This window comes from Python bivittatus, unplaced genomic scaffold (genome assembly GCF_059951505.1).
Source record: "Python bivittatus isolate LINGU-HERP-01145 unplaced genomic scaffold, Pbiv_v1 ctg000480_np1212, whole genome shotgun sequence".
In the NCBI taxonomy this organism is placed as follows: domain Eukaryota; kingdom Metazoa; phylum Chordata; class Lepidosauria; order Squamata; family Pythonidae; genus Python; species Python bivittatus.
The window spans coordinates 104,007,353-104,029,826 of NW_028277075.1; the positions used below are offsets into that span (position 1 = coordinate 104,007,353).

General features: G+C 40.2%; 1 protein-coding gene across 2 annotated transcripts in view; it reads right to left on the reverse strand.

The window, feature by feature from the left end:
* Positions 1-22,474, reverse strand: part of GRB14 (growth factor receptor bound protein 14) — a 57,246-nt gene that overhangs the window by 10,541 nt on the left and 24,231 nt on the right. For both annotated transcript variants that reach the window (XM_088145186.1, XM_088145188.1), the window contains 5 exons: positions 7,203-7,324; positions 5,682-5,756; positions 2,766-2,903; positions 1,318-1,428; positions 1,006-1,101 (listed from right to left, as the gene is read on the reverse strand). In XM_088145186.1, coding sequence (XP_088001312.1) covers positions 1,006-1,101; positions 1,318-1,428; positions 2,766-2,903; positions 5,682-5,756; positions 7,203-7,324 — 542 coding nt within the window. The remainder of the gene's footprint in view (positions 1-1,005; positions 1,102-1,317; positions 1,429-2,765; positions 2,904-5,681; positions 5,757-7,202; positions 7,325-22,474) is intronic.

Genomic DNA, 22,474 nt, shown 5'->3' on the forward strand with positions numbered 1-22,474 from the left:
CGAATGACTGATGGTTTTGTGGTAAGATTTTTGAGTTAGTTCAACTGTAAGCAATGAACCTTACCTCATTCGAGGAAAAATATATGTTTTATAGACTATTTAACTTCACTGGCATCTGCTGTAATTTCTATTATTTTCTAATCTATGCTGCATATTTTAGATTAAAAAAAAATCCATCTAAACTGCCTGAAGCAACGTAGTCCTCTTAATTGAATTTTAACGTTCACTTTTATTGGAGTGGAATAGTCCCAGATGGAAAGTTCCTATCACTACCAGTTAAAGATGTAATACAGCTCTGCTGCCTTCCCATCCTTGGAACCCTGATTATGATAGAACAAAGCAAAATAAAAGTTTGAAATAGCAGTAACAAGCACTTCCCTGCTAATCTGAAACCAGTGATGGTGCTTTTGTGCATAAATCAGTCGTGCATCCTCTGTTGCCCCTTTCATTTTCAGGCGATTCTTTGACCTTTGCAAGGCTCCTTTAGAGTGATTCACTTCTCCTACAGCTTCCTTCCATTTCTTCAAGGAACGCCTCTTCCAAGCATTGCTGCCCATGTGGTCTGGTCATCCTTCTAAGAGTAAGTGGGTTGCTCTAGGGAGTGCTTGTTCAGGCAGAGTGCTTTTCCAGTTGTGGTTCTCCCTCGCAGGATGCCCTCCCTGGGGGGCATGTCTGGCACCCACTTTAGTGACTCCTCTAAGTTAAGAGCTTCCTCTCTCCCCAGCATTTTTAGCGAGCTTTGGCTTCATATTTCTATAAGTGGTTTGTATACATTTATATTACATCCTTGTGGTGCTACTTCCTAATTGGTTTTAATGTTTTAAGTAAACATTATTTATTTAAATAATTGTGCAGATGAGAAATATACACATGCAACACTGAGCTTCAGAAGGCTAAAAATACCATTTTTACCCAGAGTCTAAAGAAAAGAGTGAAATGTATTGTATATAGTAACTATAGAAACAATTGGTGAAGACAATGAACTGAAGAAGAGAAGACATTTACCTTCAGCAACCGAATTGCTGTCATCCAACAGGTCCTACTTTGTTCACTGTCTGCATAAAGCTGTTTCAGGTCTCTGGTTCCTCCTGCTTTATAAGGCTAGAAGGCCACAGCATATTGTTTAGCATTAATGCATATCTTGAAGACTATACCTGTTGAAATAAAGGCCACTAATTCTCCTATTTCACAAACAAAATCTCTTTTTTTTTAGGTTTTTTTCCCCCTGCATCAAAAAAGTGCCTTAGCATGCAGAAAAGAAAAAAAAACGAATTCTCTGAAACATGTTTGGCTCTTATTAAAATGCTAAATTCTTACCTTGAAGCAGAACCCAAAAGTGGCTGGTACTCCGGATATCTTTTTGCCTCTCAAAGACATATATATGTCACTACTGCAGAATTCACTGAAAAGCTGCAGGTGCCTTGGTTCCTAAAAGGACAAACATAAAACTATTATGTACCTCTTTTAAACTATTACTCCAAGTGTGTGGGGAGTGGGAGAGGGAGAGGGAGAGAAAGAGCCAATAGTGGAACACACTGAATTTTCAAATAATTATGGAAAGTTCCTCCAAGTTGTGTGCAGTATCTTATGACTACTCGATATCTTTTAGATCAGGCAAACTTCTATCAACACTACTGAAATATCCCTACACAGTGAAGAGGAATAGTAGACATTTCCTAAATGAAAAGAGCTGGAAGTAATGAACATAGTAGCTGGGTTTAGACATTCTGCTAAGCCATAATGTGGCTCATTTGGTTTTGCTGTTTTGTGTTTGTGGCACAGGATTTGTGGTCACTGTGGTTTATTCAACAGATCACAGTAAAAGCAAACTATGGCCCAGTATAAAGTGTGACCCTCATGTAATTGTCAAAAATACTAGATATCACTGTTTATTGTAATGCAGTGACATAGCAACTTTCTCCTAAAGCAAAGCCTAGGCAAGCATGCATCAGATGTAGGGGTATCCAATCTGCAGGGAGGGTCAAAAAGCCCAGATGGCAGACCCGCCCAAGTAATGGAAGCCCTCTCCCTCTGTTCATGCAGCAATGTTGTTGTCCATACAAAGGGGCGGGGCTTTGATCATGCAGTCATGCCTGTCATTGGCCCACACCCTGCAGATAGCCCAGTGGATGTTTTCTCCCTGGTCATGATATCTTCCCTCTGCTTCAATTCCAAGGGAAGGAAAACTAACGACTACAGCTCCAGAACCAATGAATCCCCACCATTTCCAAAACAATTAGGGGAAGAAGAGTGTTCATCAGTCCTCTTCCAGGGTATAGCTGGAAGAACTAAAGAGACAATATTTTAGTACTCCAATAAAAAGGTTTCTGAGAGCAGACCAATTTCACTTTTGATGTATAGGATGTCACCACTTCTTCCACAGGCAGGGACCATCAGCATAATACTACAGCTCTTGTGATGCCCTCCCAGGGACTATAGGACTATAGTCTTAATCACAAGATATTTTTTTAAAAAAAGAATTTCATACTTCAAGAGCAACATCATTAATCCTTCAACATGGGAAAGTTAGCAATAGAGTTTTTCATAAATAAATTTCATTTATTTTAATTTCAAGTCATAGCTCATTCCATGCCTATATCATAACGATTATCCACCTTTTCACCTTTCTTCCTCAACAAGAACAAAACTGAAGGGCAATTGTTCTAAATCACTGCAGGCTTAAAAGGACAAAAATATCTCTATTGCATAAAAATAAAAAGTGTGACAATTTCTAACACTTCTTCTTTTGTATTTGCCAATCTTACCTTTGATGTCCCCTTAGTGGAAAAATATAGACCAGATCTTCGTAACAAAAAATACATCTTTTTCCAGGTTTTCTTCCCTTGCTCTTTAAAATGCAAATAACCATGAATTTCAGGATATGCAGTGGAACTTAAAAACATCTGAAAGAGAGAAAGAGAGAGGAACAGAGAAGGAGAGAAACTCTGCTTTTAAATTCCATTGAAATGTTCTCTTATCTTGCAGGTCCTTGTGCATGATGAGGAATTCTAGCATCGCTTTGGAAGCGCCAGCCCACAAAAAGTGCATTCGCTTAGAACTTTGTACAATGAGCTTCTACGTGGTATATATTGCTGAAGGATCTACAACCTTCTTAAAACTATGCTATAAATGCTAAGTGTGCTAAACAGCAGTATTCTTCCATCACCTTATTCTATAACCATCTTTCCTCTAAATTCTTGTTTGTGTATTTCAGAAGAGCAATAAATAAGACAAAGACCCACCAACTCTTCCGGACCCATTGCAGGGAAAGTCCCCCGCCTCCATGAAAGTGCTTATAATTAGCACAAGATGTTTCACAGCTGGCACTGGAATTCTGCTCAGTTGTCTCATCCAATATTATTCACAAGTCAACCAACCAGTTATAATTTCTTCAATACCTTTTTGCAGATGGTAGGCTATTATTACATATAATATCATCTGATAGCACAGTTAGGTAAGAAGACCATTCTTTTTCTTCTGGCTCACTTTTTCTCTGTTACATAAACGCACGCACACACGTACACACACAACACACAGTGACTTCATTAAAAGGAAGAGATGGTTATAAACCTGACACCTTAAAAATAAATAAATCCTAAGCCAGATGGTATCCACCTGAGGGTTTCCAAGAACCCAACATGAAATTGCTGACCTGCTGATAAAAATACACAACCTCTGTATAAGATCGCCATCTATTCCCAAGGACTGGAAGATTATCATTGTGACTCTACTTTTTAAAAGAGAAACTGAGGGGAGATACAGGCAATTGTAGGACAATTAGCTGAACGTCTATTCCAGGTCAAATTATCATATCATTTGAAATAATAATAATAAGAAAAATAATCAAACACAGAAAAACAGTCCTTGGTGAAAGGGAACCAAGATGGCTTCTTCATGGGTAATTCTTGGCTAAATTTCTAGACTGTTTTATGGGTGTCAACAAGCACATAAACAGGGATGACTGGACAGATCCTGAAGATCTGGACTATTCAAACAACTTTTGCCAAAGGCTCCTGAGCAGTCTCAGCAGCAGAGGGATGACCAGTGATCTTAAGAAGAGGCAGCTGGCTAGAAAATAGAAATACACCGACCACTTTCAGATTGGAGTAATATTCAGAATTGAATCATTTTCTAATCTGTTTATACATTATCTGGAATGAAGGGTGAGCAACAAAGTGACCAGATTTAGTAATTGGGTCAATCTGTTCAGGATAATAACACCAAAAACGGATGGCAGAGGATTTCAACAGCATCTCTTCAAAGTGGATAACTGGATTCAAAATAGCAAATGCAATACAATGTAAGCAAGTACAAAGGGATGCATAGCAGCACACCAAAAGCAAAAGTTCAAATATAAATTAGGGGGATGTGAATGCTAGTAAGAGGTTCTGGAACATAATGGATAGTTGAATGAAAACACCCACGCAGTGTGAAGCTGCTCAAGAAGGAGGAGTGAACTACTTGCTAAAAAAAAAATTAGGAAGGAAATATAAAACAGCTCTTACATAAATGTATGGTCAGTCTGCACTTGGAGTATTGTGCACAGTTCTAATCACCGTATTTGAAAAAGGATACTTTAGAGCAGCCTTTCTCAACCCTTTTACCCTGGAGGAATCCTTGAAATACTTTTTAGGTCTCAGGGAACCCCTGCATAATTTTTTTATATCTACAGCTCACAGTACATTAGCATGATCAGTAAGCTGTAGTTACTGATAATCCAGTAATAATAAAATATAAAACAGAATGGCACAATAAGTAACTAAATGAGAAAATCATAAAAAATATGAACATTTCACCCCACAATTCACTTGGTATGGAATCCATATTTTACAATATTTACAACAGAAAAGGGCTGAGTCATGGCACGTGAAAGTTCCCACTCTGGAGAGCGCTAGCACTGCACAGCGTGCAAAGTTAAAAAACAAAGTTTTTTTTTTCCCCCAATAGCGATCTCTCACAGAACTCCTAGCAACGTCTTCGGGAACCCTGGGGTTCTGTGAAACCCCAGATGAGAAAGGCTGCTTTAGAACTTGGAAAATTACAAACTATTAAAATGAAAATACAAAATAAAATAACAGTAGGGGGGGTTGCTCCCATGTCTTCGCCATCTCTCCCGTCAACACACATACACAACACACATACAAAAAAGAAAGCACTCACGTAGGAAAATATGAAGTTTAGCACTGCACATATTGTAAGAAAAATACTGAACCATGCAAATCCTGTCATTTTTTTTAAAGAGGTAATGCTTAAGAGTTTTCATACAGCATTGAGTTACTTTAAGGAAGACACTAGTGGTTATGTCTTTTTAAAAACAAGCGAACCTTATCCTAAATATGAAGAATCCAAAAGAAACTGGAACCCTAGGATGAGTAGAGTAAGAGCAAATTCAACTTCTTGGCCCCTTCTGTAGTCCTCACTGAGGTCAGCTTCCCTCCACCCTTATTAACTTGCCCAAAAAACCCCACAATTGCTTTACTGAGACATGCGGGTTGCTTTAGGGCACCATAAAAGTCGGGCACAAGGGATTCAATCTCAACTAGGGCTGCTTCAGAGGGAAAAATTAAATTGGATCCCCAGTGCTTACTTTACACAGAGGACAGAATCCACTTAACCGTGCTTACTGTGATTTGTGGTTTGATCCACAGGTGAATGATTTCATTTCAAAACCAGTACCTTACCTGCAGTATCTGTGTATGGTTCATTGTGCCATTGCTGTCATTTGAGAGGGATACCAAATGATCCGGGAAAAAAATCTGCAAAATAAAAAATTAACAGAAGGCACCAAACATTTCATAGGCTTGAGCTGGACACAGGCTACATTGTGGGCTTCATTAGGACTATCAGATCTAGACTGAAAAAACCCAGGAAGCCACTAGATGGCAAGAAAGCAATACAGAAAACTCTAACAACTCTAACAACTCCAGTGATCAACTGGAATTGAGCAGCTTCGCACCAGATTTATTTGTGAATGTGCACTGAAAGAATGCCCTGGCTGGGGAATTCTGGGAGTTGAAGTCCACACATCTTCAAGTTGCTAAGGTTGAGAAACATTGGATTAGGAAGTGTATATGGGAAAGGCATTTCTGTTGCCAGTCAGAATTTTCTATGGACTTAAAATACAGGTAGTCCTCACTTAACGACCACAATTGGGACCAGCAACCCCATTGCTAAATGATATGGTTGTTAAGCGAGACATCACGTGACCGCAACAGGCTTCCACTGCAGTCATTAAGCAAATCACTCATGGTTGTTAAGTGAGACATCATGTGATTGCAACATGCAATTTTACTGCCAGCTTCTCCATTGACTCTGCTTGGCAGAAGCCAGCTGTGAAGTGCACAAATGGCGATCACGTGACCACATGACACTACGACAGTCATAAATGTCCACCAATTGCAAAGACCTAAATCTCGATCCATGTGACCATGGGGACGCTGCAACCGTTGTAAGTGTGAGGACTGGTCACAAAGTTACTTTTTCAGCACTGTCATAACTTTGAAGTCGCTGAAAAGGGCAGTCATTAAGCGAGGACTACTTGTAATACAGCCAAGTCTTCTCCAGATGTGTTCAAGCACAATTGGAAAGTTCCATGTTGTGGAAAATTCATATAATGTACATAGCTCACAGCTCATAAAAATTGAAAGAAAACCATTTGTCACTTTTGTGTGTATATAAAACAATATGCAGTCAAGGGTCTCTCAGCAAGATTTTTGACTGCCACCATAACCTTCAAGCTCTGTTCATACATAGGAAGTAGCTGAGGGATTTGGGGCAAGCAAGGCTTTGCACACCTATTTCCAAAGCTGTGCTTTTCAGAAGATGGGCAGAAGACAAAGAAAATGAATCCCCTGCAATGCCACTTCTTCCAGTGGGTGGGTGCATGAGGAACCTGTGGCACTTTAGGTAGTCTGGGTGGTGCTGAAGGACATGTCCTTCAGCACCATGTAGAAGGCCACGGATTCCCCACTCTGCTCTATGATTTTATCTTACTGGACTCTAGGTAAAAAAAAAAAAAAATCATGGGGCTCAACTATTAGTCTGTTGAATCAAAGAGACAATGGGGTATGCTTGGAAGGTTTTTTGGCACTAGACCTGATATAGCTGATGAGTTCCTGTAACTAACTATGAAGAATTATGCTGAATATTAAATGTGAAGTAGATTATTCATGTTATTAAAGTATTATGCAATTAGGACTTACCTCAGGGTTTTTAAAGAACTCATATTTGGCATAATTTTTTCGGAAATAAAATCTATTGCCTTCTTCAATTCCCCATTTTGAGTGGACTTCAACAATCATTTCATGGTCTTCTACTATTCTCTCTGCGAAGCGAAACAGAAATGCAAATCCTCGTTCTCTCTCCAAAGGCCCCAGGAGGAAGTGGGTTATCTGAATCCTTTCAGTTGGGGTTCAAGCCAGGTTGTGCTACTGAGACAGCACTGGTTGCACTTGGGGATGACCTCTGGAGGGCTTGGGACGGGAATGGTGCATCCATCCTAATCCTCCTGGATCTCTTGGCAGCTTTTGATACCACTGACCATGATATCCTTCCGGACTGGTTTAGGGGGTTGGGGGCACTGTTTTCCAGTGATTCTCCTCCTTCGACTGTCCAATTCCAGTCGGTGTTGGGAAAGGGGATGATATCAATCTCTAGGCCCCTCTTGTGTGGAGTACCTCAGGCCTCAGTTGTCTCACTTGTCCTATTTGACAACTACATGAAGCCCCTGGGTGAAGTACTCCAGCGGCATGGGGTACAGCATCAGCAGCACATTGATGATACTCAATTGTACATCTCTGCCCCAGGCCAGACAAGTGATACCATTCAGGTGCTTACCCAGTAATTAGAGGCTCTAAAGTCTATAGGGAAGAACTGACTATGATTCAACCCTAGCAAGAAAGAATGGCTCTGTGTTTCTAGGTCCCCTGGATCAGAAGAGTTACCATCTTTAACTCTTGATGCTGTAGCACTCCCATAAACAGAGTTGGCATACAACGTGGTGGTTCTCCTGGACTCATGACTCTTACCTTTGTACAAATTCAGCTTGTGCACCAATTGCACCCAATCCTGGACTCTGAGGCCCTGACTATGGTTCTCATGCCCTGGTCACTTCCTGTCTGGACTACTGAAATGCATTCTACACAGGGCTACCCTTAAAGACTGCCCGGATACTTCAATTGGTCCAGAATGTGGCAGCAATGCAGTTCTGGGCTCCCCACAGTCTGCCTCTGTTACACAGCTGCTGTGTGTGCTACACTGACTCCCAGTTCCTTTCTAAGTGCAATTCAAGGTGCTGGCTATCACCTTCAAAGCCCTATATGGCATGGGGCCAAGTTATCTGCAAGACTGACTCTGCTTGAGGATATCTATCCATCCTACTAGATTGGAAAGGTGGACTCACTCCAGGTCCCCTCCCTTAAATGTTGTCATCTGGTGGGTCCTAGAAAGCGAGCCTTTTCTGTAGCTCGCCTACCTTATGGAACAGCCTCCCCACTGAGGAACAGTAGATCCTTACTCTGCTTGTTCTCCAGAACACCATTACAACCTGGCTTTTCCCCCAGGCAGTGGGTCAGGAGGGGAGGGAAGCCCAGCATTTGTAGGTTTCTGATGGGGTTGTTATGGCACTGGTGGCATTAGAGTTTTTAATTTTTGTATTGTTACTGGTTTATCTGTTGCTAGCTAGCTAGAGTTATTTTATATAATATGAGCAGCCATATAAATCTTTAAAACAAATAAATAAATATAAATAAATAAATAAATAAATGTAATGCCATTTCTGTAATTGTGAGAACTGTCAGAAGTCTGAACGATTGAGGCAGATTACAAACATTGTAAATAAATAGCATAAATTTGCACAAGCCCTTCAAAATAATGCTCCTACTATTGTGAACATTTTGAAAATCTTAGAAGACAATTAAACTGGCCTGCTCAGGAGAAAGAAGAATTTTGTAAACTGCATAGCTTAGAGCAGACACACAAATTATCATCATCTGTAGTTTAGGATGTAAACTAAAGGCAGATGGTGCATAATCATGTTGGAGGTCAGCCATTCTGGGTCTAGCCAGTGACTTGAAGGAAAACTGCTTTGGAAGCCCTTGAATTCCTGTCACACCTGTTGCAAGGGATTTCTTCCTTGGCCTGTAATACTCAGAAGTCATCAGTATATGGAGTTTGGCCTTCACACAAAGTGGCTTCTGGTAGCTGCCGGACAAAACATGGACACTCACACGATAAGAGTGTCTAAATACTATAAACTATGCAGGAAGCATGTGCTCACCTCCATTTCTTCACAGACTAATCAGCGCTGCTACTAAGAGATCAAACATTGGCTTTGTGTTGCTTTGACAAAATGCACAGGTGTGGACATGGCTAGAGTGTAGTTTACTAATATCTGGGATGGACATGGGCTCCCCACCTTTGCCCTTGCACATTCCACTTCCAAGTCTGCCAAAAGGGTTTATACCTTGAAAGTAACTGAAAGCCTCAAACATATGCCTGATAAAAGCTCCCCTTATGATAAAAACAGTCAACCTTTTGATATCTGGGGACAACACATGAAGTTTTGGGGGATCTGAGAGGTACAATGGGTGGGGTTAATGACACAAATGGGAAAGGTTATACCATGTCAGTGAAAAGGGCTGGTATTTTTTTCTGTCAATTTTGGGGAGTTGGAGTTTTTATTTTTATTTTATATTATTATTATTATTATTATTTTATTTTATTTTATTTTATTTTATTTTATTTTTATTTTTTTTAATGGGCTGACCTTCTTTTAGAGAGAATTCTACTGTTTCCTTATTTTCCCATACCCAACACATAGAAGACTACCCTACGGATGTTCAGTAGTCAGTGTCATGATCAGTGAGGGCTCCAGGGCTTCAATAAAAGATGTTGGCTGGGGACTGTGGGCTGTCCAACCCTGCCCTAGGGTGGTATCAGCTGAACCAAAAATTGATTTTAGCTCAATCAAAGCTCTCAACTGCTTTGTGGATTTATTTATTCATTTCTTTATTAAAATAATTTCCTGACTCCTCCAACGATTCTAGTTGACTCACAATAAAATCATCATAATAAACAAACATGAAACATGCATATTAAAATTCACAAATAAAACACATCATGTGGCCTCAAAACGAGAAGTGGTTACCTCCCTGCGTTGGCTGCTTCCAAATAAGTTGCGCCTTCCAGCCCAAAAGGCTGTTGAAAGGGGGCATGATCTTGTTTACTTTTCAAAAAGACAAGAGGGAAAGCCCATCCTTATTTGGAGTGTCAGGCTGTTCCAAAACAAGGGGGCTTTCACTGAGAAGGCCTTTTTCCTGACTCCCTCACAGAGGAAAGATCCTCAGCCAGTCCTCTCCAATAATATTCAGCTACCACTACACTCTCTTCGCTGGTCAATGAAGCCAACCTCCCTTAAGTTCTAAAAATAATATGTTCCAGATCAGGAAACGTAATGCACATACATCCTGTCCTTCACACTAACTTCCATAAATTCATAGAGTCTAGCCTGGACAAAAGATGGCAACTTTTCTCCAAAAGATACCTTTAATTTCCATGCCAGCAGAGGGACTGAAAAACTCTACTGAAAACTGAGTTGTCTCAAAATGTGCTACCTTTGCTAACTGTGAAGGAAGCTTTCAAAACTAGCCTGACATTTAAGTGTAGCTACACAGATGTCACTGTGGCATTTATGAAAATGCCACCTTGTATAGGAGGGGAAAGGTATTTTGAAAAAAACCTGTAACCATCTTCAATAGAATATATTAACACTTTTATCAATTGCACCACTGACTATTATTACTTGGATGAATAATCATCATTTGACAACAACATTATTGTCTAATCAGAGCCAAACTCTACAATATTCTTTATTCCATCTAACATAAATTAAAGCAATTTTTCATCTTCTGGAATAAACAAAAATCACATAAAATGTATGAATTTATTACAGTGATTTTGATAATCTGATACATTAAAATGCTTTTCAAATGTATGAGCATGCAAGACAAGGAACAGTGGCAGAACACAAACTAGAACTCACTTTGAGCAGGTCTCATGATCAATCAAGTCAAGTACAGATATTTATGATGGCCTAACAGGCATTAATTAGAACTTAATTTTAATTCTGCCTCCATGAGACTATAGAAAATAGAACCTGATAAAGGACCTGGCAAATCCTACATGGGCCTGTTGTGGGAATTGACTACCAGAGTTTCTCAGAGCAGAAGCGTTGATTGCACTGTTTCAAGATCAAGAAGCACAAGGCAAAAAGTCCATTAAACAATGGGAGAAGTGGGAGATAGAAATGCCAGAATTCAACTGCAAAAGAGGAATTGCTCTTCCAAGTTGGCAGAAGGCACTTGCCTGCTTTAATGGCTTTTCCTACTATACAATAAAGACTAGCCGTGTTACAAGCGTTTTAAACCAAATACGAGTCTAGAGTCTAGTTAAGCCACACCAAATCAAGTATCCAGGAAATTCCGCCAAGGTCTTGCCAGTAAGCCTGGCAGCAGATGACCTATTCAATTTGTTGAATATAAGTTTTTGAAAGCCTGCTCTAGCTTTTGAAATCCTGGCACTTTTGAAATTGAGATTAAAGCTCCCAGAATTCCCAAGAAAGATACCATTACCTACTTACATCAGCACACCATACGAACATCTTTCCAACTGCTAATAGCAATAGGCAACTAACATCCAGACACTTGCTGCAGAAACACCTGTGCAGCAGTTGAAACGACCATCAGGGACAAGGGGCAAGGTGGTCCAAAAGCATCAGACTTGATACAAGTTATTATGCCGATGATGGATGACCAGCCTTCAACACTGTGGAAAATGCCAGAATCCAGTGCCTCCTCCATCTGGCTGCCCCCAATTACTAGTTCCTCTCATGCACAACTTTCAGTAGGCAGGTGGTGCTGCTCCTTTACCATAAATGCAAGGAGGAAGAGATGGAACTGCTCTGAGCAGTGGGTCTTGACTTTTACATCCACTTCACCTTAGACGTTTGGACCAGAGGGACTTTAAACTGGCCCATTCCCTTTGGGCAACCAATGCCAATTCTGACCCAATTTGGCAATGGTTGTCCATCAGTGTTTCTTGCCCACCGACTAGTGTCATAAGCAAGAGGGTACACTCCACAGCAGATGACATGTCTGCATACTGACTTAATGGAGCTTACCTACTGCCTAGATAGATGGTGAGCCAGTCACTAGTCTGCACACCTCTAAACACATCCTGTGTCTATAAAGACTGCAACATTTTCTTCTTTTCTCCCTGCAATTGCAAACTTGGGAAATAGGGGAGAGTGAGGAAGAGGAAGAGTGGATTCATATGACTGACATTCTACCTTCTAATTGCAAAGAAGGACTTTCTGGCTGTTTTCAAATCACAGTGCTTTGGCGGAATCCTTTGCCTATAGCTAATGAGAGGGTACTAAAAAAATTTACAAGACTAGCTGTTTGCAATGCATTAGTACATTCTGAATGGCCTCAATGAATCATGGGAAACCTGGGATCCATCCCCAAATCAACACATTTGCCTAAATAGGTACCTTTTCAGCAAATGTTAATTACTGTAGTTCCCAAACACTGTATTCTCTGGTATTGTATCCACAGTTATAACTGGCACTGCTCAATAATAGAAGCACATTTATTATTGTAAACCCAACCCTTTACATATTTGTCAGATATTTAACTGGATTTTTCCCCTCATAAGAGGCAAGTACACTTGCAATTATCATCTAATTCTGCTCAAAAGCAACTATTTCCCAGGCATACTTTTTTTTTAAAAAATAAATCTTTGAATGAGCATGCTGCAAAATTCCTCAACATACATCCAGCAAAGAAGAGTTATGGAAGTGTTCCCCCCTCCACGCAATTTTCTTCTTCTTTTACTCTGCTGGGTATAATTTTAGGGCCACGGGGGGGGGGGCACACTGGGGGAATGTGGAGCATAGGTCTTTGTATATCCATGGAATCTTCTGACACTTTCTTGAAATATCCTTTTCCTGCCCTCATCATCAACAGAACATTATAGGTAAGAACAGCAGTACCAAAGCTTTTCATCACTCCACAGAGAGACATCTACTAATGGATCTTCCTCTCCAGCAACAACTCTTTAGTTGCTTCACAACAACACTGAATCGTTCCCAAATGTTGTTTTATACTGTACATCTTTCTCTTCCGATACACTAAGTTTTCAGACACTCACACAAGCCCGTTTTTCTCTACTCTGTTTCTTTCTTTCCCCATCCAACCGATGCTCCTAGAATTCTGCTGGCCCTGGGATGTGGTCTGGAGCATAGAATTTAATCGGGGTGGATTTATATTTACATATTCATTTTACATTTTGTAGATTAACACACTGCTTCATCCCCAGAGAGTTCTTTAAGTGTGCATAAACCATTACCTTGCCATTTGCTTCCAAACTGCTAGCTATCCAATTTTGTTATTAGATGAACAAGGAATATTGTACTTTAGTCTTTGCCAGTCACAGAGCCCTCCATATACATTACGTGAACTTCAACTCCCCAAGTTCCCAGGTAACACGGCCATTGCTGTAATTTTAGGAGTTAAAGTCCACATATCTCTGGTGCACCAAAGTTTGGAAAGATGGAATATCTCTACTTTGCAACAAGAGTGCACCTACCCAGGGTTTCAGCCATCCACACCATATACTGTTTAGGATATTATATACAGGTAGAGCTCAATACAGCTTCTGTCTCCCCACCAACAGCACCATCCATGTTTCTTTTCCAACTGACATTTAATATTCCATGGTTACTAAGCATGTTGTGTTCTTTTGGGGCAAAGAATTGCCCATTTTTCATTTCTTTTTAGCTTAATTTTTCCCCCAAACCTCAGGTTTCCCATGAACATTACTTCCCTTATCTTTCACTGTTCCTGTGGCACTCACCAGCAGAGCTCACTGACAATGCCCAGCTCCAAACCAAAATGGAGACATGGTCAACTTTAAATTTCTCAATTTTCCTTCAAATGATAGGCTTTAATTAGAAAAATTAGAATAGGGTGATTTTTCTGAGGACTCAACCTCATGTTAAACACATAGTGAAAAAAAAAGGGGGACAATTGATCAAAGCTTGCAAATTTGATCATCTTGAATCTCTCTCCTTGGAAACTACTTGCATGTGGGGTGACCAGATCTAGGCTGCAAAACTGGGCAACCACCAGATAACAGTAAAGAATTAAAGGTTGTTTAGTGTCATCTGCATTTTTGTATGGTATTCCCACTTACCAAAACCCACACTTTGGTGAAACTTGCTTCATCTTTATTCTATCTGATTCCAGAGATCTCTTCCCCCCACTCCAAAAAAATGAGCTGCCCAAATACATTCTATTAAAGTTCCCTGTCACTTCAGTCAGCTATCCATAGATGTCATGTTCTATTACAAGAAGTGACTGATTGTTTCTGACTCATCTCTGATTGATTAAAGAATTGATGTACTGAACCAGAAATTGAAACAGATTCTGTCTCTTCCCCTGGCCTGGAAAGTGATTGTACCATGTACCAGACTGCCAAATAAATGCACTCATCTGACTCTTGAAGAGGTTCAGAGAAAGATCCAAGAAAGGGCCCAGTCTTCTCTAAGTGTAAGCCATAAGCTTGGACTCTCATGAATTCAGGCTGATGTTAGTAATTCTTTCATTAGTGTGAAGTTCTTGGTACTCATCAGTGATTATGCTACCTAGCTGGGTAATGAAATGTCTGCAAGCAAACAACCAAGCTCAGAGAGCACCAAGAACTTCACAGTTCAATCCTGAGCTACAGATATTCTCTTCTTTCATTAGTGATAAAAGTGCATCTACATCTGAAATATATGACAAGGAGGCACACTAGTAACCTGTCCTACTTTGCAAGGTTGCAAGAGCTCTTTTGTCACCCTCTACTGTCCCATGAAGTCACTGGGAGTTGAGCTCAATTCAAAGGAGATTTTACTGTAGGCTAAGAAAAATGAATTACTGAAATTCTGCGATGAATCTTTTGCTAAAGGTTAATAGATATATTTGAAAGTGAGAAACAATAGTGACACCCAGTGGACATTTCAAAGCTATACACATCTCTTAGTTTAAAACCTGCCATTACAGTAATGTGTACAATTATCATTCATTCTTTATAAAATACCTTCAGCATTTCCTATACTATGCAATTTTAACCTAAGATTTAAAGAATAAATCAGTGATATATCTTTACTTACTGTTCTCCCTTACTAAAGTCAAAATTCAGAAGCTACTTCTATTCCCATTACTAGAAAAGATTCTGTCTAGATGATAAAACCTACCTTACGTCTTGACTTTCTGTATAGCTTATTGAACAGTCAGCCACCACCATTTCTTTTGCATTGCCCTTGAATCTGACCCTGAAAAAATAAAGCCTGCTAAATCCTGCCTATTAATTCCATTTAGTAGATTGGATTAGAGTCATGACCAAAACTGTCTTCTGCTAGAGCACAGTGATTTACTATTAGACAGTGCTTTTAAACCCCATATTGTGGTGGGACAGCAAAAATATTTCCATTGACATCAATGTAGAGCCCCAGATTTTTTTTTAATATTCCCAGATATATCAGAGGACATGATCCTGATCAGATACCTCTGCACAGATTGATCAAGTCAAAGAGGTGAGTAAATGTGTCTGGCAAAGCAGCATCAGGGTTTCAGAGCCAAAAATTTAATCTTCCATCTGGTTCTGCACTTTTCAAACCTAATTTACGTTTAATCTTATGGAAGAAAAGGATGATGTAAAGTAAGTTCAGCAAAGTTTGAATACTTGAAGTGTTGGATTATGACTATATCAACAGATGGATGGATGGATGGATGGATGGATGGATGGATGGAAGGAAGGAAGGAAGGAAGGAAGGAAGGAAGGAAGGAAGGAAGGAAGGAAGGAAAGGAGTAAAACACTGAAAGTGGCAAATGGAAAACTCACTCAGAATTCAGTTTACATTTCAGACTCCCATTCTGATATTTTGCTTTTAAGAGTTCAGATCCATCCACAAACAAGCTAAATGGTGCAGAAAACATAGTGCAGAACAGTTCTAAGTTGATCAACCCAACTGTGTGGCCTCTCTCCGGAATTCACAAGCGTTATAGCCGATACTTTCTAAAGCCACTTCTAACCAGTTTTAACACTTACCAGCAGAGGGAATACCACAGGTGGTAAATCAATGGGCAGAGCTTTCAGGGGCCTCCATGTAGAGTTCATTCCAAGTGGATTTTCTGTATGCTGGTGGAGAGGGGCTTCCAACCCACCCAACCCCTCCTAAGATACAGATTTGGATCTGTGCTCTACGGAGGAAAAAAGCTTTTTTGCCCAAAGCATTTAGAAACAAAAATAATCAACCGGAAGAATTTTAAAAGACTGATGCTGGGCACATTACAGCTGCACGAATCAAGGTTAAAAGCAGCTGACAGTACATAGCAAAGCTTATGCCCGGAGAAGAGAGTGGTGTTCTAATAATTAACATGGTGTGTAAACACTTAACACACATATGCATTATGAAATCTGACATGTGATTATTGTTACAAATAAAAACCCCATATTCAATTTACTATGATTCACAGGTTTAGACCTCTACCCACAAGCCCCTGGAGCAGTGACTGTGTGTTAGTGAAAGAATTTGAAACTGCTATATTATCATGAATTATTTATTCCCAAACTGGAAAAACCAAAGCACAATTTTCACTATTTTCTACTGGGAAGCAACATTATATATTAGATAAGATTCACACAATGACAAAAACAGAGATCAATCCTTTTGAATCATCCCCTGCCTTGCTCATTGTACAGGGGTCTTCAAGAGAGGTTTCATATGGAACTGCGAGGGAAAGTGACAGTATTATTATTACTAACATATTATTTTCTCAGTTGTGATAGCAACTGAGAAAATTAGAGACAAATATATCAAGCCTACTTCTCTACCTGTCAAGGTGACTACTTAGCAGAGCTCAAGATGTGTTCTGCATCGTGGGCTTGTTGTGCTAAACCCCAGCTGTGAGGTCTTTTCCTGTGTTTAATCTTCTTTTGGTGCACGTCTGTGGATGTGGGTGTCTGTGTGCCTCTGCAATACCTTTGACTTTAGTAAATAAAGCGCTGAATTGTTTGAAGAAAACAGCATTCTCCTTCTCTATGCTACTTACTTCCAAAACAGAGCTCTATAGTTCTTCAACTGTAACATTTTTTTTTTTCAGAACTTTCCAAATAGGGCAGAACATAGTTTTGGAAGGAAGAAATAGGGAAGAAAAATGTCATTTAAGACCATAAATAAAATTAAAAGGAATGTTCCAGGCCTGTGTCATAGGTGTTTGAGCCACGGCAAAGTACAGTTGTGTTTGGCTTTGGGTTTTTATCGTCCAGCAACAACAGGTGTCTTTATCCATTGGTTTATACAGATGTCCAGAACTTTCAATAACTTATTTCTATGAAAACAGGCAGTATTCTCTAGCTTGGTGCCCTCTACACCTTTCAGAACTGCAATTTCCATGAATTTATTTATTTACCTACTCATTAAATCTGTATGCTGCCTGATTCCCAACAGCTCTAGATCGGAACCCTAATCTAGTCCAGCAGTCTCACAACACTTTGGGGGTGGCTCTTTAAAACTGCTGTTGCGGAATGGTTCTATTCTGCTCACCAATTCTGGTTTCTTGCAGATATAAGTTCCCAAGAGAAAAGGTCTTTTTGGCTGTGAAAATACAAAGGGTTTCCTTCAAAGTGGAGGATTGTATTCCAATGGAAAGTATCGCCAAACTTTACCAATGCGAATCCTGACTCTTGGGGAAGGAATGATGGAATCACTGACCCATCCAAAAGAGAGGTTGCATCTCTATAACAGAAACCCATTCAGAAAGTTTAAAAGACTTATAGAAGAAGAGAGACTGATTTGGTATAAAGATATGGATTGAGGAAATCTGCTGTCATACTACTGTAACACAAATAATCATGGGTAGTTTTTAATCAGAAACTCCAGTTCCAGCATTCATAGATTTTGTTTTGGGTTTTTTTGCTGCTGCTGATTATTATTTTTAACTTACTGTATTTCAGATGCCAATGACTGAAGATAATTTAGTGCCAGCAGGCAGAGAGGATGAACACGAGTTGTAATAATTGTAATTAATATTTATACTGAGGAAAAAGAAGCTTTATCATATTTCTTAGGTCTTGTCTACATACAGCAAAATAATCCCCCAACTCACAGAGGAACTAGAGTGCTGGTGGTGATGGGTTTTTAAAATGAGCCCCTAAGTTATGCAAATCGTAAACCCGCATGCGGTAAGCAAATGGCTTGGCTAAATCCTCTCCAGAGCTATCTGTTATGTATTTGCAGGAAATATTACGCTTTCAAAATGCAGGAACACTTAAATGTGACCTTTCCACTCAGTGTCTGAAGTGGTAGAGTCCATTCTATATACATAAGCCTTCCACTGCTTCATCCTGGTGCACATGTAGACTGAAGCTGTAGCTAACTTCACATCATAGCTGAAAAGAGTCCAGAGAAAGATCTCTTTGTGCAAAGAAAGCATTCCCAGACATTATGGGAATTGTAGTAAAATAAATGAGGGGCACTGGATTGCAGAGAGCTATTCTACATCCTTTCAGTAACTGCTATTCCCCCTCATTTATTTTAAATTGCTTGTCTTATTGAAAGTTGTTCATGGGAGATGTTGAAAGCATTTGTAAAAAAAACACCAAAATTGATTCTACATTTGGGGCATACTTCACAATTACATTTGTACTTATCACGTTAGGCATAAACTATTATATCCCCCTAAAGCACTTGCTCCCATAAGCCTAGGCAAGCATTACTAATGTAGGCCAAGCTTTAAAAGTATCCCCCTCAACTTCCATGCCTCTTATTCAACACCAGCTTCTGAACTATGGCCAAAATAGTATAGTTTGATCTAGGCTTTCAGAAGTTCGACAGCTGTAGCTCTGAATTCCTCCATTGTGTTAGCGGACTTTAAATCAAATTGCACTGGGATAATTTATGACCCTGTAAGAGGATGCTTGACAGGTCTCCTTCAGTAGAACAAAATGTAATTTAGAAGACAGCATCTACTATCAGCACAGAAATATGCAGTCGAATAACACTTCTGTAAACTCAGGACAGTCAACAATGCCCTTGCAGCAATATTTTGACTGGCTATGTTGGGTTGACCCTAAGGTCAAGGTATGTGAAAGTACATATAAATTATGGAATTGTTCTCCCCCTCCCCAGTATATAGACTTTTTTTTTTTTCAAACTTCTGGAAACTTTGGATGAGTTGTAACAGCCATATCCTAATAGCCTGCTGTGAAAGGCAAAAAGCAGGCATGATAGATCACAAGCCACGATGCCACAGTGGTGTGTGCAGCAAGTGAGGATAATGAAAAATGCATCTTGCAAGGCCTGAGAGTAGCAGGAATGGAATATATGGCAGCAGAAAGGAAGCACCAATTGTAATCATATTGCATTACCAACACCAGCAGAGATTCACCCTCTCTGAATCAGGTCATTATTTATTTATTAAACATATTTGTATGCCACCACAATCAAAAACGACTCTTGGTAGCTCACATAGAAAAATACAATATAAAACAAACTCCATATAAAAATTAAAAATGCAACAACACTACAAGAATAGAAGGAGAATAAAAGAGGGAAACAAAAAACTCAAATCAGGAAAAGGCTCTTCAGAAGCTTGTGAAAAACTGACAAAGAAGAAGACCTCAATCCCCAAACCTTCTGAAAGTGGGGCACTTGCAACAGTTTCTCCCTTCTAGATCTAATTGGTCAAGCCAAAGTTGGCTGGAGAAGACAGTCCTGAAGGTATCTGGGTACCAAAACAAATTTATATGTAATTTAATTTATTTATATTTATATTTAATATGTTTACATTTATATTTAATTTATTTATATTTAAATTTATAGATTTATAGGCCAAAACCAGTACCTTAAATTGGGCCCAAAAATGAACTGGCAACCAATGCAGGGTTCGCAAAACTGGTGCTGTGTGTTCCCAATGTCTGGAGCTTGAAAGTATGCAAGTTCCTGCATTTTGAACCAATGGCAGTTTCCAAATATTCTTTAAGGGAAACTCCAAATAGAGCACATTACAATAGTCTAGACAGGGGGGATAAGACCATGAGTTGCTGCTGTCAAGTCCTCCTGCCCTAGGTAAGGCTTCAAGTGGTGCACCAACTGAAGTTGATGCAGCAGGAGCTGTGAGTCCAGCAGTACCCCCAAGTTACGAACCTGCTCCCTAATGGGTAGTACTTGCCCATCAAGGAGTAACTCTGGCAGAGGACCCCGATGCATTAACAACAACTCCAACTTGCTAGGCTTCAACTTCACTCTGTTTTCTCCATCCAGACCCTGACAAGCCTCCAGGCACCAGCTGAGATGGTGATATACAATTGGGTATCATCAGCATATTGATGATACTGTACCCCAAACCATCAAATGACACACCTGCACACACAGCTTCATATAGATGTTAAGAAGCAGAGGAGATAAGACTGACCTCTGCGTACCCCACAAGGAAGCAGTGGAACCACTGAAAGATGTCTCCAGCCCCCAACCCGTGCAGGCAGTCCAAAAGAATACCGATGTTATCTCCCTCCCAAAACTGGACCTGAACCCTGACTGAAAAGGGTCCAGATAATCCACTTCTTCTAGGTGCTAAAAAACTGATCCACCACCACCACCTCAACAACCTTTCCCCAAAATATAGTTGTCTAACACCACTAGACAACTATAATTAGGTCCAGGGATGGCTTCTTCAGGAGGGGGAATTGACAATTCCCAGGACTCAAGTGGTGACCATCCCCCTTGCTTCCTGTACAAGCCAGGAGGCAACTGACATGTGGCACAGAGCAACCGAGGCAGCACCCTATCCACTTCCTTGGAAGTCACAGACCAGAAGGAGTCCCAGATAAAAGGGCAAGACAATGCCCCAGTCACACTAAATATTCTGTCCACATGGAGTCAAGGCTGTAGTAAAGTGGTCATAGCAGCTGGGTGGGAGATCACAAGACTTTTTCCACTCCAGATGGGAATTCCTCACCCTATATAGGGCCACTGGACAGCAGCCATCCAATGCAATGAGGAGGAGAAATAAGCACACTTTGCTCCCCTTATCGCTACAGTGTACATGGGCATCTACCTGTGTTCAGTCAGATTCACTTCTAACTTCCTCTACTCCAGGCATCCTTTCTGGCTAGTTCAGTAATATACAGTCAGGTCCAGAAATATTGGGACATCGACACAATTCTAACATCTTTGGCTCTATACACCACCACAATGGATTTGGAATGAAACAAACACAATGTGCTTTAACTGCAGACTGTCAGCTTTAATTTGAGGGTATGTACATCCAACTCAGGTGAACGGTGTAGGAAGTACAACAGTTTGCATATGTGCCTCCCACTTGTTAAGGGACCAAAAGTAATGGGACAGAATAATAATCATAAATCAAACTTTCCCTTTGTAATACTTGGTTGCACATCCATTGCAGTCAATCACAGCCTGAAGCCTGGAACGCATAGACATCACCAGATGCTGGGTTTCATCCCTGGTGATGCTCTTCCAGTCCTCTACTGCAACTGTCTTCAGTTCCTGCTTGTTCTTGGGGCATTTCCCCTTCAGTTTTGTCTTCAGCAAGTGAAATGCATGCTCAATGGGATTCAGGTTAGGTGATTGACTTGGTCATTGCATAACATTCCACTTCTGTCCCTTCAAAAACTCTTTGGTTGCTTTTGCAGTATGCTTTGGGTCATTGTCCATCTGTACTGTGAAGCGCCGTCCAATGAGTTCTGCAGCATTTGGCTGAATGTGAGCAGATAATATTGCCCAAAAAACTGCAGAATTCATCCTGCTGCTTTTATCAGCAGTCACATCATCAATAAATACAAGAGAACCAGTTCCATTGGCAGCCATACATGCCCACGCCATGACACTACCACCACCATGCGTCACTGATGAGGTGGTATGCTTAGGATCATGGGCAGTTCCTTTCCTTCTCCATACTCTTCTCTTCCCATCACTCTGGTACAAGTTGATCTTGGTCTCATCTGTCCATAGGATGTTGTTCCAGAACTGTGAAGGCTTTTTTAGATGTCGTTTGGCAAACTCTAATCTGACCTTCCTGTTTTTGAGGCTCACCAATGGTTTACATCTTGTGGTGAACCCTCTGTATTCACTCTGGTGAAGTCTTCTTTTGATTGTTGACTTTGACACACATACACCTACCTCCTAGAGAGTGTTCTTGATCTGACCAACTGTTGTGAAGGGTGTTTTCTTCACCAGGGAAAGGATTCTTCGGTCATCCACCACAGTTGTTTTCCGTTGTCTCCCGGGTCTTTTGGTGTTGCTGAGCTCATCAGTGCGTTCCTTCTTTTTGAGAATGTTCCAAACAGTTGTTTTGGCCATGCCTAATGTTCTTGCTATTTCTCTGATGGGTTTGTTTTGTTTCTTCAG